General features: G+C 44.0%; 2 protein-coding genes across 2 annotated transcripts in view; one reads left to right on the forward strand and one right to left on the reverse strand.

Moving 5' to 3' along the window:
* Nucleotides 1–5,061: 5,061 nt before the first annotated feature.
* Nucleotides 5,062–9,214, reverse strand: LOC134465946 (zinc finger MYM-type protein 1-like). The gene is made up of 3 exons (XM_063219846.1): nucleotides 8,768–9,214; nucleotides 8,273–8,469; nucleotides 5,062–7,464 (listed from the first exon to the last, which is right to left on the reverse strand). The coding sequence occupies exons 1-3, from the start codon at nucleotides 8,977–8,979 to the stop codon at nucleotides 5,303–5,305; spliced, it is 2,571 nt and encodes an 856-aa protein (XP_063075916.1). The 5' UTR covers nucleotides 8,980–9,214; the 3' UTR covers nucleotides 5,062–5,302.
* Nucleotides 9,215–10,299: 1,085 nt separating this feature from the next.
* The window catches only part of rnf213a (ring finger protein 213a), a 72,274-nt gene continuing 67,938 nt past the window's right edge, over nucleotides 10,300–14,635 (forward strand). The window contains exons 1-4 of the mRNA XM_063219867.1: nucleotides 10,300–10,532; nucleotides 11,891–11,991; nucleotides 12,249–12,397; nucleotides 12,991–14,112. Of these exons, the coding sequence (XP_063075937.1) occupies nucleotides 11,898–11,991; nucleotides 12,249–12,397; nucleotides 12,991–14,112 (1,365 nt within the window). The 5' untranslated portion in view covers nucleotides 10,300–10,532; nucleotides 11,891–11,897. The remainder of the gene's footprint in view (nucleotides 10,533–11,890; nucleotides 11,992–12,248; nucleotides 12,398–12,990; nucleotides 14,113–14,635) is intronic.

A 14,635-nucleotide genomic window follows, 5' to 3' on the forward strand; every position in this document is an offset into this window, starting at 1 on the left:
AATTGGGGCCTCTGAAATTGAGATTGAATAAAAAAAGTAAAATACGAAATTATTATTGATAGAGATGTACAGGATCCGGCTGGATAATAGGGTTTTTCAGACTATCCGGATCCGGAATCCGGCAGTACCTAAAAATCAGGATCTGGGGCATCTTTTCAGTCAGTGTTTCACAACCCCAATCGCTGCATGGAGTGAAAGCCCTTTGGAAGTGGCCGTTGAAGGCAGTGTGGCAGTAAGCCAATGAGTTTTAAAATTAGTTTGCGCCAACAAAAAGGGCCCACGTGTGCGAGTTGGCTATGTGTTTCAACCCTTTCGTAGGATCCGGTATCCGGTTCCGGATCCGGCAGGATCTTAAGCAGTGGATCCAGTATCCGGCAGGGTCCTAAAAATCATGATCCGGTGCATCTCTAATAATATATATTCATTAGAAGAGGTCTTCATGTGGGGGACAGGAGAGGAGAGGAGTGGTCCTCTTGGCAGTGGGGGACAGGAGAGGAGTGGTCCTTGTGGCAGTGGGGGACAGGACTGGTGTCCATGGCAGTGGGGGACAGGAGAGGAGTGGTCTTCATGGCAGTGGGGGACAGGAGAGGAGAGGAGAGGAGTGGTCCTTGTGGCAGTGGGACAGGAGAAGAGAGGAGTGTTCAAAGCAGTGGGGGACAGGAGAGGAGAGGAGTGTTCATTGTGGCAGTGGGGAACAGGTGAGGAGAAGAGTGGTCCTCGTGGGGGACAGGAGAGGAGAGGTGTTCGTGGCAGTGGGGGACAGGAGAGGAGAGGTGTTCCTGGCAGTGGGGGACAGGAGAGGAGAGGTGTTCCTGGCAGTGGGGGACAGACCAGAACTGGTGTTCATGACCTTTATAACCACTTGCAGCCAACTCTGCTCATGTCTGACACCTGTGAGCACGTCATCTGACACACCTAAAGAAAGTTTCCTGTCATTGTCCTGTCATGAATAAACTAATAATAAAAGACAAAGAAAGTCTGCTACAAAAGAAAAGAGTCTGCTTCAACCAGAATGTCTTGCCCCCTGTTTTTCTGTAGGCCTATGTATTTTTAATAATAATAATAATAATACATTTTATTTTTGAGCGCCTTTCAAAATACCCAAGGACACTTTACAATCAAAACAAATACATAACAGTAGGGAAAGTACAACAAAGCTTCAGTGAATTAACAATAGGAGAGTAATTAAAATGCAAAAATAAAAAAGAAATAAAACTACAATAAAAATAAATGTTTTCAAATAAGAAAAAGAAGTAGAATGCATTTGAAAATGAAACAAAATGAGAGGAAAAATAATAATATGTAAAATAAAAATAAACTGATAATTAAAATAAAGTGGAAGTGCCTGTCAAAGAAGTGGGAAAGCAGAGGTGCAAAGGTGTGTCTTCAGCTTGGATTTAAAAGTAGACAGTGTAGAACACTGACGAAGTGACAGTGGGAGTGAGTTCCAAAGTTTGGGGCCAACAACATTAAATGCCCTGTCGCCCATGGTGCGCAGGTGTGTGGAGGGAACTGTAAGGAGGAGTGAGTCAGTGGAGCGTAGTGTGCGGGTGGGATTGTATGGGGTGAGGAGACTTGTGATGTAGGAGGGTGCAAGGTTGTGCTGGGTCTTGTATACGAGGAGGAGAATTTTGAAATGGATACGTGAATGGATAGGAAGCCAGTGTAATTGATAGAGGATAGGGGTAATGTGATGCCAGGGTCTGGTGTGTGTGAGTAGTCTAGCTGCTGAGTTCTGAATGTAGGCTATTGTAGACGGTTATCAATTTAGTAGGGAGACCAGTGAGTAGAGCATTGCAATAATCTAATCTGGAGGTTACGAAAGCGTGAATGAGGGTCTCAGCAGAGGTAGGGGTACGAGAAGGGCGAAGTCTGGAGATGGTTTTAAGGTGGAAAAACGCAGTTTTGGTGAGGTGTTTAATATGGGATTCAAAGGAGAGCGAAGAGTCGATGATGACGCCCAGATTTTTTTCTTCAGCGGAAGTGGAGGTAAAATAGTCAGGGATAGAGAACTGAGAAAGGTTTATCTTTTTAAGTAATGATGGGGTGGCGATGATGATGGCTTCGGTTTTGTTTTGATTAACTTAAGTTTAAGAACATTTTTAAAGCACTGTACTGTAGGCCTAATGATCTGAGAAATGGTCCGTTCACCCAAAAAGAAAAAAAAGAGTGAGCAAGAATTCTTGGTTTAAGAAGATTTGTTTTCCTTTTAGTATACGTGACTAATGCCTAAACGTGTGTGTAACTGAGGTGATCCTGTGCAGTCTACCACTGGGAGCTCGAACCTGCCACATCCTATTCAACGCTGCAGTTCGGGCATGGGAGGCACAGCACAATACTGCTGAGCTTAAGGACCAGTCCGATAGCTCAGCGCTACCAATACTGCATGAGGCTGCAGGAGGGACGTTTACTAACGTTCCACCACACTGTACAAGTTGTGCTCTGTTACATGTGAGCTTAAACTAATTTCAATGCACAGTATAAAGACCTTACCATTTGTCAGGCACACCACCCCTGCCAATCCCCTCCTAGCTGTCTATCTAAAGGCCTTAACATTTTACATTCTCCAAAATCCCCACCCCTGCCAACCCTCTCACAGCTGACACATCTAAAGGCCTTAACATTTTATACTGTCCACCAACCCCACCCCTTCCAACCCCCTAGCTGACGTCTCTAAAGGCCTTATATCTACCCCTGCCAACCCCCTCCAAGGAGAAGAGCCAGAGCGGTGCAATCTGTGTTGCGGTTTCCCGCCAATTGGGCTGCTCAGGAGTCTGCAGGTAAAGAAGGGCATTGGGTGTTTTTTTCTGTGGATTTATGGTCATAGAAATAGGCCTACACACAGGGGCGTAGCCAGAAGAAAAATTCTTGGGGGGCCATCTTGGGCCAGTCTTTTAATTGGGGGGGCACACCCAATCGCCAAAAACGACGATGAACCAAGTACTTGGACCCTTCAATAGGACATGTAGGCCTAACACTTAAAAACACAAAAGCAATAGCCAGCAGCCACAGTTTGTCACCTGAGGTGAGGTGTTGACTTTTGACTTTGTGGCTTAGACTAGAGTCAGGCTTGAGTGACAATAGGCCGGTCAGTCTAGCTGTAAAAAGGCCAAAACGTTGGATGAATTGCAATAGTAATGGTTCCTACTTTTAAGTGACCCTTAAACCCCCTTGCATTATGTATGAAATATCTACAAAATGATATTCAGTGGAACATGTTTTTTTTCAAGGTCAAAGTTTGAGATTTCCCATTCATTTTTCCATCAGATGACATTATAGGAGATACTAAATGAATAGGATAAAATGTTTAAATTTGCATATTTAACCATCAACTTTCAGACAACTTGTAATACAAAAAAAAACATTTGTCTTGGCTTGAATAAACTATTGTAAAAGTTTCTTATTATCTCATAGTTAAACATTTTACTCAATTCACCAAGTATCTCCTTTATTGTCTCCCTATGGAAAAATGAATGCGAAATCTCACGAAGAACAAAACAGGACGGAATTGTTTGACTGAAGACGCAGCGGTCACAACGCGTCAGCACCAAGGACAGCTACTGTCATTTGTTGTCAACAGAACCCAAATGAGAGTGCAACGAAACAGTTCAACATAATTTATCATATCCTCTGAGGCTCTGATATCAACACAAATTTGGGATTAATCAGACGGCAAAGTTTTCCAATAAAGCAGTCCCGACAATTCTGGAGTTAGAGGTTATTGTTTATGTTTCACAATGTCTAACAATTTGACTCCACGACCGGTGTTTACTAAAAATACAGCCAAGATAGCGAATTAATTCCTTGACATGTCGGCGTTGCTTTGGTCCTGTTTTAAGTGTCGACAGCTAATTCATGTCTGGATTTGTTTAGTTCGGTAAGTTTTTCAACAGCCATGCGGAACTTTGAAATGAAAATTCAAGTCAAGTCAAGTTTGGTTTGCTGGCTAACCAGCAGAATCTCAACACACTGGCTTTATCACACGATTTGCAGCAGTTGCAGTATTGTACTTCGCCTGTCGCTAAAAAGGGGAGTTAAACTGTATTTGGTAATGAAATATATATTTATATATATAGCCCACACCAGATTGAGTCGCATGAAAGTAGATAGAATAGCAGTCACTCACCAAATCCCCGGATACGTTTGAAGCACTTGAATATAGGTTTGAAGATAAAAATCCATTCCTCCTAATCCAATCTTTCATCGAGATGACTTCAAATACTCTGCCGGATAGCTTGTGCTTCAGTCCCAGCAAAAAGACTCTCTTCTATCGCCATCAACAGTCTTTCATCATAACAATTTCCCTGATTTTCTTCGCATTTTTGCAGTGGAATTCCATTTCCCTGTAGGCCTATGTCTACCAAAACAGTGAAATCCAAACATCCAGAGTTCCCGTCCTATCTATTTCCCCACCCCCTTCATCCGCCGTGAGTTGACTAAACGGCGCTTTAAGCGACACAATATCTTATTTGGCGATTCAATACACACAATGATATATTTTACTGGAGTTACTGCAACTCGCTGCATTTACAGCTAACTGTTGTTATCGATGTTGAACACACGTTTGAGCATGCACGTCATCGTCATGCGCCAGCCAATCTACCCAATGACGGTGCACGAATATTATGACGTTTTCGTAGCGCTGTCAAAGTCGACAGCTCGTGCTATATAGTAAAAATAACTGTAGGGGGAGCCACAGACCGAAAATAACCCAGAAAAAAACTGAATTGAGGATTGAAGATACCACCCGATTCATCCTCCTTCCATTTTGCTGTTGTCAGCCCCTTGTTCCATAACTTTAAGTATTAGTTTAAGTTCAGAAATAGATATGAATAATGTTTATTACTCCTTGGATAATATTATTGCTGAAATTAAACCAATTTGTAATAGCACCTACACTGACCCAGATTAAAAAGTGGACCATATCCAATTTAAACTAAAATTCAAATCATCATCACCACCATTATCATTATTATTATTATTATTATTATTATTATTATTATTATTATTATTATTATTATTATGAACACTGACCACCACAGAGAAGACACAAAACAAATGTCCAAATATATATTTGTATTTATTTTGAAATATATTTGTATTTCATGGCAGCGTGGTTTGTTACAACTGGTTACAATACATGTTTACATTGGAATCAAAACAAAACAAAAGACAGTGGCCCATAACAACAGGTTTGTTACAACTGGTTACAATACATGTTACATTGGAATCAAAACAAAACAAGAGACAGTGGCCCATAACAACAAAACATTTGCCAGAACCTCACTACTCAACATTACTATTACAGAAGTTGTATCCTACGGTTTTTATGATTGGCAGCAAATCTGTCGACAAACTCATCTAAGTTTAAAGATGCTGCCCTCCTGTGTTCAATGCTCAACACCCCAAGATCACTGAGCCTTCCCTCTCCCATGGTAGTTCTCAGGTGTGTCTTCACAAGCTTTAAACAAGAAAAGCTGCGTTCACATGCAGCTGTGCTGACGGGCAAGGCCAGTGCAATTTTGCAAAGCCTTGCAAAAACATCAAAAACCTCTTGGTAAGGTTCGATAAAAGCTGTCAGATCTACAATTGTATGCGGTGTCTGCATCCCTTGTTTCACCTTACGGTCTAAAAGTCTTTTAACCTGGTGGAGTTCATGCTCCAGATCAACAAGGTGGCATCCATACATTTTAGCAAATGCAAAAAGGGTATTTTTATCGCAGAAACTTGTACTATTAGGATTTAAAGCCTGTATTCCACGCATGATTTCGCAGTTTTGCCTGGAAAATCTGCTTCTTAGCTCACTGAGCATCCTATCCAAAACCAGATTAAAAATTGCTGTCCTGTAGTAGTCTTTGTCATTCCCCATGTCATGGCTTCCCACAGTAGATAAAACATGATAACCTTGTAGCTGTGCACTAAGCTTTCTTTTGCGCTTTGGAGCAGCATCTATACTGATGTCACATTGCTTTGCGAGTTCCAGCACAGTGTCCCACAAATCTCCAAACACCTGCTCTGTCTTATAAGACTGAAATGTATCGATTAGTGTCTCCACAAGGTCTACCGCTTTAGCTAAATCCAGAGAGGAGGACTGGAGCAGATTCGATAGCATTTTGGCATCTCCCAACAGTTTCTTAAATATAGCAAGAAATACAATGAACTGTAAATTTATCTGAGGCAAAAGGCCCCTGGCACCTATTGACCTTTCACCACTGTTTTCCTCAGCTAGATCCTCAAGTACCTTCACAACGGCTGGCAACCTGTCCCAGAGATTACGGCAGGCATTGTACCTGGAGGCCCACCGGGTGTCACTTAATGCTTGTAGCTCTCTTGGGGCATCTCCAGAGTACATCTCCTTTTGGACATTTAACCATTTTGAGTGCACAGCCGAGCCCGACATATAAGTATAAAGCTGCTGTAACAGGGAAAAAAAACAGTCAGCTTCTGGCAGCCCCTTCACAGTGTCAACTAGAACCAAATTGAGACAATGTGCAGAACAGTGAACGTAGAATGCCACATTGGCAACCTCTTTAATTCTTGCCTGCACACCACTCTTTTTCCCGCTCATTACAGCCGCCCCGTCGTACGCCTGTCCAACTAGATTGTTTTTGTAATCCAGCCCATACCGTTGCAAGAGGCGAATAATCTTCAGGCTGAGGCTCTCTGCATCTAAGGCCTCCGCTACCTCAAACTCCAAAAAGCTCTCATGGATTTCACCATTGTAGTAATAGCGGAGAACAAAAGACATCTGCTCCATTTTCTTTTTGTCTTTCGTTTCATCCACAAGTATGCTGAAAGCACCACTTTCCTTGACTTCTTTTATGATGGAAATGCGAACCATCTCGGCCAAACATGATAGAATTTCATTTTGAATGTCAGGGCTTGTGTACTTCGCATTCCTAGGACCATTCATTTTCTTCCCAACTTTTTCATCATGCCTTGCAATGATATCTAACGTTCCCAAAAAGTTCCCTTTCCTACTAAGATCCATTGACTCCCGGTGACCTCGCAAAGCAATGTTTTGAGTTGCACAATGCAAAACCACTTCAGCTAGGGTTTTAATGTACCCCCTGTTCTCTTCCACAATTTTGTTGTAATTTTGATTTAGTTGCTCCATAACAGATCCCTGATTTTTTTCCGCTAGTTGAAATTCCTTCCATGCTAACATTGCATCCTTGTGATGCTCAGATCTACTGTGTGCAGCAAACCCACCATCTGTATAAGTAGCCTTTTTCCAATTTCTGAACCCTAAGCCTGCAGTGAATGTAGACTCAACATGACCAGGCAAGCTGAAATGCCTACATGCATAACAAAAAGCAGAATCTTCACACACAGAGTACTCTAACCAAGGGTGAACAGCATACCATTCACCCTTGAAGCTCCTGTTCCTGTCGCCTTGTTGAGTCCTTGGGTATTGCGCCAGTTGAGGCTGTGCTGGCGCTTCACTGGTCGATTTGGATATGTCTGTAGAACACCAATGAGTTACATATTAGTAAAATAGAAATAGAATAGAACAGAACGCCTTTGACATTGACATTATACAAAGTATACTGACATTTCAGCTTCCCTACAAGATGCACAGTCTTTACAGATGAACACAGTCCAGTAAGTGTAAGTGAGTGTAGTAACAGCTTTGGAGATGGGATGTGCGAATAAACAAACATTCCATAAATTCTTAAGCCGAGTGTATTCAAGAGGTCGCATACAGGAGCTGGATGCTCTTCAGGAGAAACTTCAACTATTGAAAAGCCGGTCCGGTCCGGTCGAGACGAGCCACACATCCCTGCTTTTCACAATGATCGGGGAGATTTGATCTACGCGCTGCGCAATGTACGTTATTGGGTTATCGCGTAGATCAATTCTCCCCGGATCGTTGCGAAAAGCAGGGATGTGTACGGCTCGGCTCGGCACTTCCCAGGGCTTACGTGAAGGGAGGAGAAAGGAGTCATAAAACAGGCGATGGATGCAATTCAATAGAAACTGAATTGGGAAGTCGAAAAATAATCAGAAAAGCCGATTTAAAACCGTTTGGGATACAAATGTGTTGAGTCTATAAACGTTTGTGTCCCTTGTATTCGGCTTTCATGTTAGTTTTCGCAACTTTTCGGCTTTTCAATAGTAAGTTTCTCCTGAAGAGCATCCAGCGCCTGTATGCGACTGACTCCTTACTCTGTCTGGTACACGCTTAACACTAGCTAGTGCCTCTCACACAAACATTCTCCAACATGCTGAAATGAAATCAAATCGTCATCCTGTTCTTCACTTAGCCTACCTGAAGGGCATATTTTGGCAAGCCTGCCGGCTGTCTCATTCTGCACCCTGCTCTCGTCTTCTCTACCAGTTTCTGCCTCCTCGTTCTCCTCCTCATCCTGCACCGCCTGTGTCTGCTCTTCGCCTGCCGCCTTATGTTCTTCTGCTCGAACTTCAGTACGGAAAAATGGGTGGATTTTCTTCTTCGCAGTATCCATTCTGTCCAGTCAAATAAACGTGTATAATCATACGCTGGCCTTACTCTCTTTTGTTTATAAAATACCATGGTCCCTGTGTGTTATATTGAGGCTACATTATGTGGCGATTTGCTACTTGGATCATGCTAACTTGCTAGGCAGCAGAGGTCATTTGTGTTGGCAGCCTTGCAACCGGTGTTAGCAGGTGTTTAGCAGCCTTGCAACTACAGGCATGGGACATTCATTTTACATAGCATTTACGGTGAAAAACACCCACATGACTTTAATCCTGTCTAGTATCACACAGTCAGCATACTCACCTGTAGGATTTGACTACTGAAGAAACATAAATAAGCGAGGTCTGTTCTTCAACTTTGAAAGGCGATCCAGACTTCGACTCCTGAGAACAATGCCAGGCGGGAATCACAGGTTGCTGCTTTGATTCGTTGCTCCCTCGGATTGTATCTCTTTGCGCTCGTGGTGCGCTGTCACGCTGTTTGTGCACCTCCTTCCCTTGTGTTGCAATTTGCATATACTTTTATCAGAACTATTGCATTAATGATAAATTAATAAACGGTTAATTTAAAGATATGACACCTAAAATGTATTTATTTAATGAAGTGTTTATTTTATTTATTTATTTTTATATACCAGTGTGCTTTCCTCAGCGTAGTGTCAAAGGGGTGTGTCCGTAGGGGGGGCCAATGTGGTGGCCAGCGTCTGACCAATGGGGGCCGCGGCCACCCTTGGCCACCACGTGGCCACGCCCCTGCCTACATAGAATTTGGATCATATTGGATGGGATTCAATGCCTCCAGGCTGTTTTTGAACTTTTTTTCTTTTTTTTTAGCTTGAAATCATTATTCACATCTGGCTACCCTAAGTGCAATGCTTCCACTTTCTCAACAGTATACTGTACCACTGAGCCCAGTGAGACCTCTCTATCATGTTATAGTGGGCTATTAGGCCTATAGTAAGCCTACCTACTACTGTGCCGTATTTCATGTTGGTCTAGCCTATATGCCCATTATTAATGCATTATCATGTGGATTGTATCCACAAATTAAAAGCATGCAAAGATGCATGCAGCCCTTGTACAGCTGAAACATGTTGCACTGTATGTCTCTCTGGTCTCTCTGGCTGTGGCGCCCTCTGCTGTTTGATTTCGTCACTGGTCTGGTCCTCACCTCACCTCAAGACTCAAAATGCACATCAGCAAGTGAGCTTTCTGAAAAAAAATCAGTTGATTCCTTATATTTTCCACTCACAGATGATGAACAGGCCTACATTTCTGTGGAGTTATGTTATGTTAAGTTGTGCTGTAGCATCATATCCTCATCAAAATGAGCCCGAAATTTGCATTGATGCAATATGTGCACTAGTCCTGACTTCGTCTGAAAGCCATCACACATGCAAAACCGCACTTTGAATGGATGTGATTTCGTTGACACAACCAACAGAATAACACTCAACCACTGCCTGTGAAACCACACTCTGTTGAAATAAATTAGGGAAAGATAAGATGCTTTTTAAACTACTAAGTGGGATGTAGGCTTAGATCTTTAGTTTTAACGACAAATTTAACAAATTAAGTAGTAAATATGCTAATTGTTGGCTGTCTGCCAAGGACATGAAAGGAACCTACACGAAACATCAGGCTGAAGTTCAATTACCGGTAATTCTGTAGCATTCACGTGCTGAGCGCCAACAGTGACGCTGTCACTCACCTGCAGTGTGTACTATGCTGTAAAAAAAACAAATCGGCCAAACTCGGAACACTATCGATTTAGCTTATGGTTAACTGAGTAGGCCTACTGTGTGACGTTCAGAAACAACAGGAATATTTAACATGTTGTCAAACACGCCCATGTAACAGAAACGAAAGTTCAGTGCACGATTTCGCTTACTTGGAAACGGATAACCGACCACGGGTTTCCAATAGTGTTGTCCTGACTGTGCTTTTGGTAATTTACATATAGGCTACTGTAATAGCTACACATGCAGCCGAATACTGCTGAATTCTCTTGTCAACAATGCGAGTCATGTGTGCATGAGGAGAAGCCTACGCAGTGAGAAGAGTCTTTGGTAAGTTTCATGTTTGTTTTGACATGGAGCAGCGTCATGTAGAGCTATTATGTTTAGCCATCGAGCTGGATGTGTTCACCAGATAAGTTACTCGTGTCTGGTGGTACTGTACAACAATATTGGAACAACGTCAATCTCTAACAAGCTAACGTTGTCAGTTTGGCGATAAATGTGACAGGAAGATAACCTAGCGTAGCCCACTGCTAACTTGAATGCTATTAATTTAGCAGCAAGGTGTGTATTTGGTAGTAGCGCAGCCATTACCTATGTGCCTGTGTGATGCTAGCAAGTGTTACTTGCTCGACCAATATCGAGGTCGATCAAATGTGAAGTGTCATGCTACAGGCTAGTTATGAGTTATATCGGCTGTGAACATTGTGCACTACAGACTGAGTTCTTGTGGGACAGGGTGGGCATGAATCATTTCGTCATGCAGAAGTTGATTCCACACATCCAGCATAAGTTCGATCGGTCTGGTTACCTGTCGATATCGACCCAGCGAAATAATCATCAGTGAAGGACATCTTTAAATGTTGGTGGTTGGTATGCTGTGCCTGTGTGGTGACTCGGAGGGGTTTATTATAGCTCGACATTTATTCTGCAGAGCAACAGAGAGAGGGGGAATCCCCCAACATGACAAGGGCAGCGGCCCAAATTGAGTCAGAGGCTTATGAAGGCATGACAAATGAATCGCGTTACCGATATGTATCAGTTTAATGGTGAAATGCACAATACATAATGTCAAACACAACGCCTCAAGATGTTGTAGCCACTCAGGGAGGGGCGTGTCAAGCAAGCACAGCCTGACAAGTCTGTGAACTCTGGCAGTGGTGGCACGGTGGGGGATGGAGACTCCCAACTGAGATCGCTCCCGGACGTGCGGTCCCAGGTGTTTCTATCACTCCCGGACGTGTAGTCCCACCCGATTATATTTCACGTATTATCATATACTGCCACATACAAGCAAAGTAGGGTTAGGGTTAGGTTTAGGGTTAGGGTTAGGTTTAGGGTTAAGGTTAGGGTTAAGGTTAGGGTTAGGGTTAGAAACAAAAAACTAACATCAACAACATAACTAGCTCCGTCATATGGCGGTGGTACCGATAGTCTGGCTAGTGGGAGCGAGATGAAAGGGGAGCGTCCTGGGTTGGGAGCGTCAATCAGGGAATCTGGTGGCAGACCACTTGCATCAGATCTTGTGACTGGGCCGTTTATGATGAATCGAAAGTGAAAGCCTCCAGGCGGCCATAAGAAGAAACAGCGAAGACTCTGGTGTAGCCTACGCAGTGTAGGCCTACGCTTCACAATCACTGCAGCCGCGACCTAATACGAAATCAGAACTATTATTCTCCTCCCCACAGACGAGAAATGAAGTGCGTGGGTTGCGGCCATGTCTCTGCGGAGAGGAACCCCAAGTTTTGCAGCGAGTGTGGAGCACGGTTTCCCTCTCAAGTCATAGCAGGTAAAACTGTTTGTGAACATGGGCCTATAGTTGTGAAAGAGGTCAAGGCACAGTAGAATACAAGTTTGGGCTAGACCAATTTTACGTTAAATAATGTAATTATAATCACAATGAAATACATTTGTAGGCTTGTCAAATGTTGTCTGCAAGAGAGTTGCGATGTAAAAGAGCGTTGAGACGGGCCATCTCTTACCCAAAATTATTATTGGTTTGTTTGTTTTGTGTTGATGTTTTGGTGTTGCTGTTTACCTCTCTAGATGACAACCCAAAGTCTTTGACAGCTGGCAATGAGGGACCCCCTCTGCTGATTGGCGATGAGTCGTCTTTGGATGGACCCCAGTCACCCACATCACCCACATCACCCAAACGGCCTCTCGAAGAGCCCAACAACAACTCCAAAGCTAAGGTTGGGGATCAGATAGACCACAATGCCTTCTGACAGGTGTCCTTGGGGGGCATACTAAGAAGCTGATTCAGTCATAATTAGATTAAAAGTATGTTTTCAAATTATTTGAATGACAAGAATTCCCACATAGATAAAACGTCTGACCAGTCATTTCCAAAAATAAAATACAAAAAATTGTGTCTTGGTCATTTTGCCACAAAACACTTAATTTTATAATTTTATACACAAATGTACAATACCGTGATATATACCGTATGCCGCCAGAGGCTCATTTATACCGGGTATACATTATCGCCCACCCCTACACTAAACCATATATACCCCACTGTTGGGGAATGTAACTTGCTCCATACCAATGTAGTAATCGATGCAAAGGCATTAAACATAAACCATACCATAGGTGCCTTTTGCAGTGATCAGCACAAGTAGGTAAGTGTGTTGGGATGGTTCCTGTTACTGTGATATGGCATATGGATTATTTTTTTATTATTGTGTGTGTGTGTGTGTGTGTGATTATGATTATGTAGTAATGTGTGTATTGGGTGTTTGTTAACAGTAGTTCAGGTATTCACTTCCCCCTCTTCCCCTTTTAGAAGAAACCCCGCAAGCGTCGGAAGAAGAAGAAGCATGAGGGCCGAGACTCTCTGCAGTCCATCACCTCTGACCTGTCGGACACCTCCCTGGGCGAGCGGGAGGCGCGGCAGGACCGGGGGGGAGGAGACGCGGACGCGGCGGAGGCGGACAAATCCGCCTCGGACAGCGAGAGTTCCGCCAGCGCCATGGACGAGTCGGCCGACCCGGTGGCCAGTCCCCTCGACAACCCGACGCCGCTGTCACCGGTCATCGAGACGCAGGAGCCGCTGGGGTCCCCACCAGTTTCCCCTGCCAAGACACCAGCACCACTACCAGCCCACGCTTTGGTAAATACCACACCACCACCACCTCCGCGAGCCCATGCTGTGACCACTACCCAGTCTCCACCCGGCATGGCTTTGGCAAATACCCAGTCTCCACCCGGCAAGGGTTCAGCCATCCAGTCTCCATCAACCAACTCTTCAGCCACTCCCCAGTCTCCACCAGTAAGATATGAGCAGCAGCAGCAGGAGAAGAAGGCCTCGGATGAAAGCGTCCCTGATAATGACACCACCACCATGCAGCACTGTGGCACAGAGGAGGCACCAGGACGGGAGAGGCCTGAGCATGAGCAGCTGAGAGGCGAGGGAGAGGTAGGGCCTGAGACGTCCCCATCGGATAGGAGTACGAGTGCAGCGTGGCCTGTCCAGACCCAGACCGCAGGGCCGACCTCTGCTGGACCCCAAGACTCCAGTAGTAACCCTGATTCTGGGGTTCAAGATACCAATAGTAAGCCCATTTCTGAGCCAGAAGGGCTCACCAGGCAACCCATTTCTAGGGTCCAAGACCCCAATCCTGAAGACCTCAGCAGGCAGTCCAGTTCTGGGCAGTCTCCGTCTGAGGGGAAGCTCACCGCTGCTGACCAGACGCAGGCCAAAGGGTCCGATGGCAACAGGCGCAGCAGCCAGAAGTCCAAGAAGAATAAGGAGGCCGCTAACACACCAACACCTCAACCGCCTCAAGACAGCAGTGCCAACGCTGATAAGAGCTCACATGAGGGACAGACACCAGTCAAGAAGGGCAAAGGGAGTCAATCACAGACACCAGGAAGTACAGGGACTGTCTCTAGCTCTAAACCACAGGTAAGGCAACACATCGCAATCACTGATGGACTTAAAAATTATCGGATTTGTGTACTTTTTGGATATTAGGAAGTATTGTTTTGCTGTGATGTCCCTGTGGGATAACTTAAATCAAATTTGTGGGTTGAAAATGTGTTATATCAATTCTATTCAATTCTTTATTTACTTCAGACTCAAAGTACATGGTCCATATCAAGACAACAGTCAATACATTACATAGAGAAGTTAAGACAAAGAAAAAAATAAGAAATAAAATAAGAAAATAAAATGAAAGATGGGGACACACCCATCAAACAAATAGGCACTCTCTCCAGTGTCGCCTAAGCTTGGAGGAGAACCTTACAGAACACTTTACTGGACTCACTAGGGTTTGAATAATGCAGTTTTGAGAGCAGTCCAATCTGCACATGAACTTATAAATAACATTTCTCAAGACTGCATCACACCCAGGCACACTGGAGTACACAAAGAGGTTGCTAGCACTGGTCCATCTTGGTAGCTTCATCAACAGTCTCATAGAGTC

Source organism: Engraulis encrasicolus, chromosome 2 (assembly GCF_034702125.1).
Source record: "Engraulis encrasicolus isolate BLACKSEA-1 chromosome 2, IST_EnEncr_1.0, whole genome shotgun sequence".
Lineage (NCBI taxonomy): Eukaryota > Metazoa > Chordata > Actinopteri > Clupeiformes > Engraulidae > Engraulis > Engraulis encrasicolus.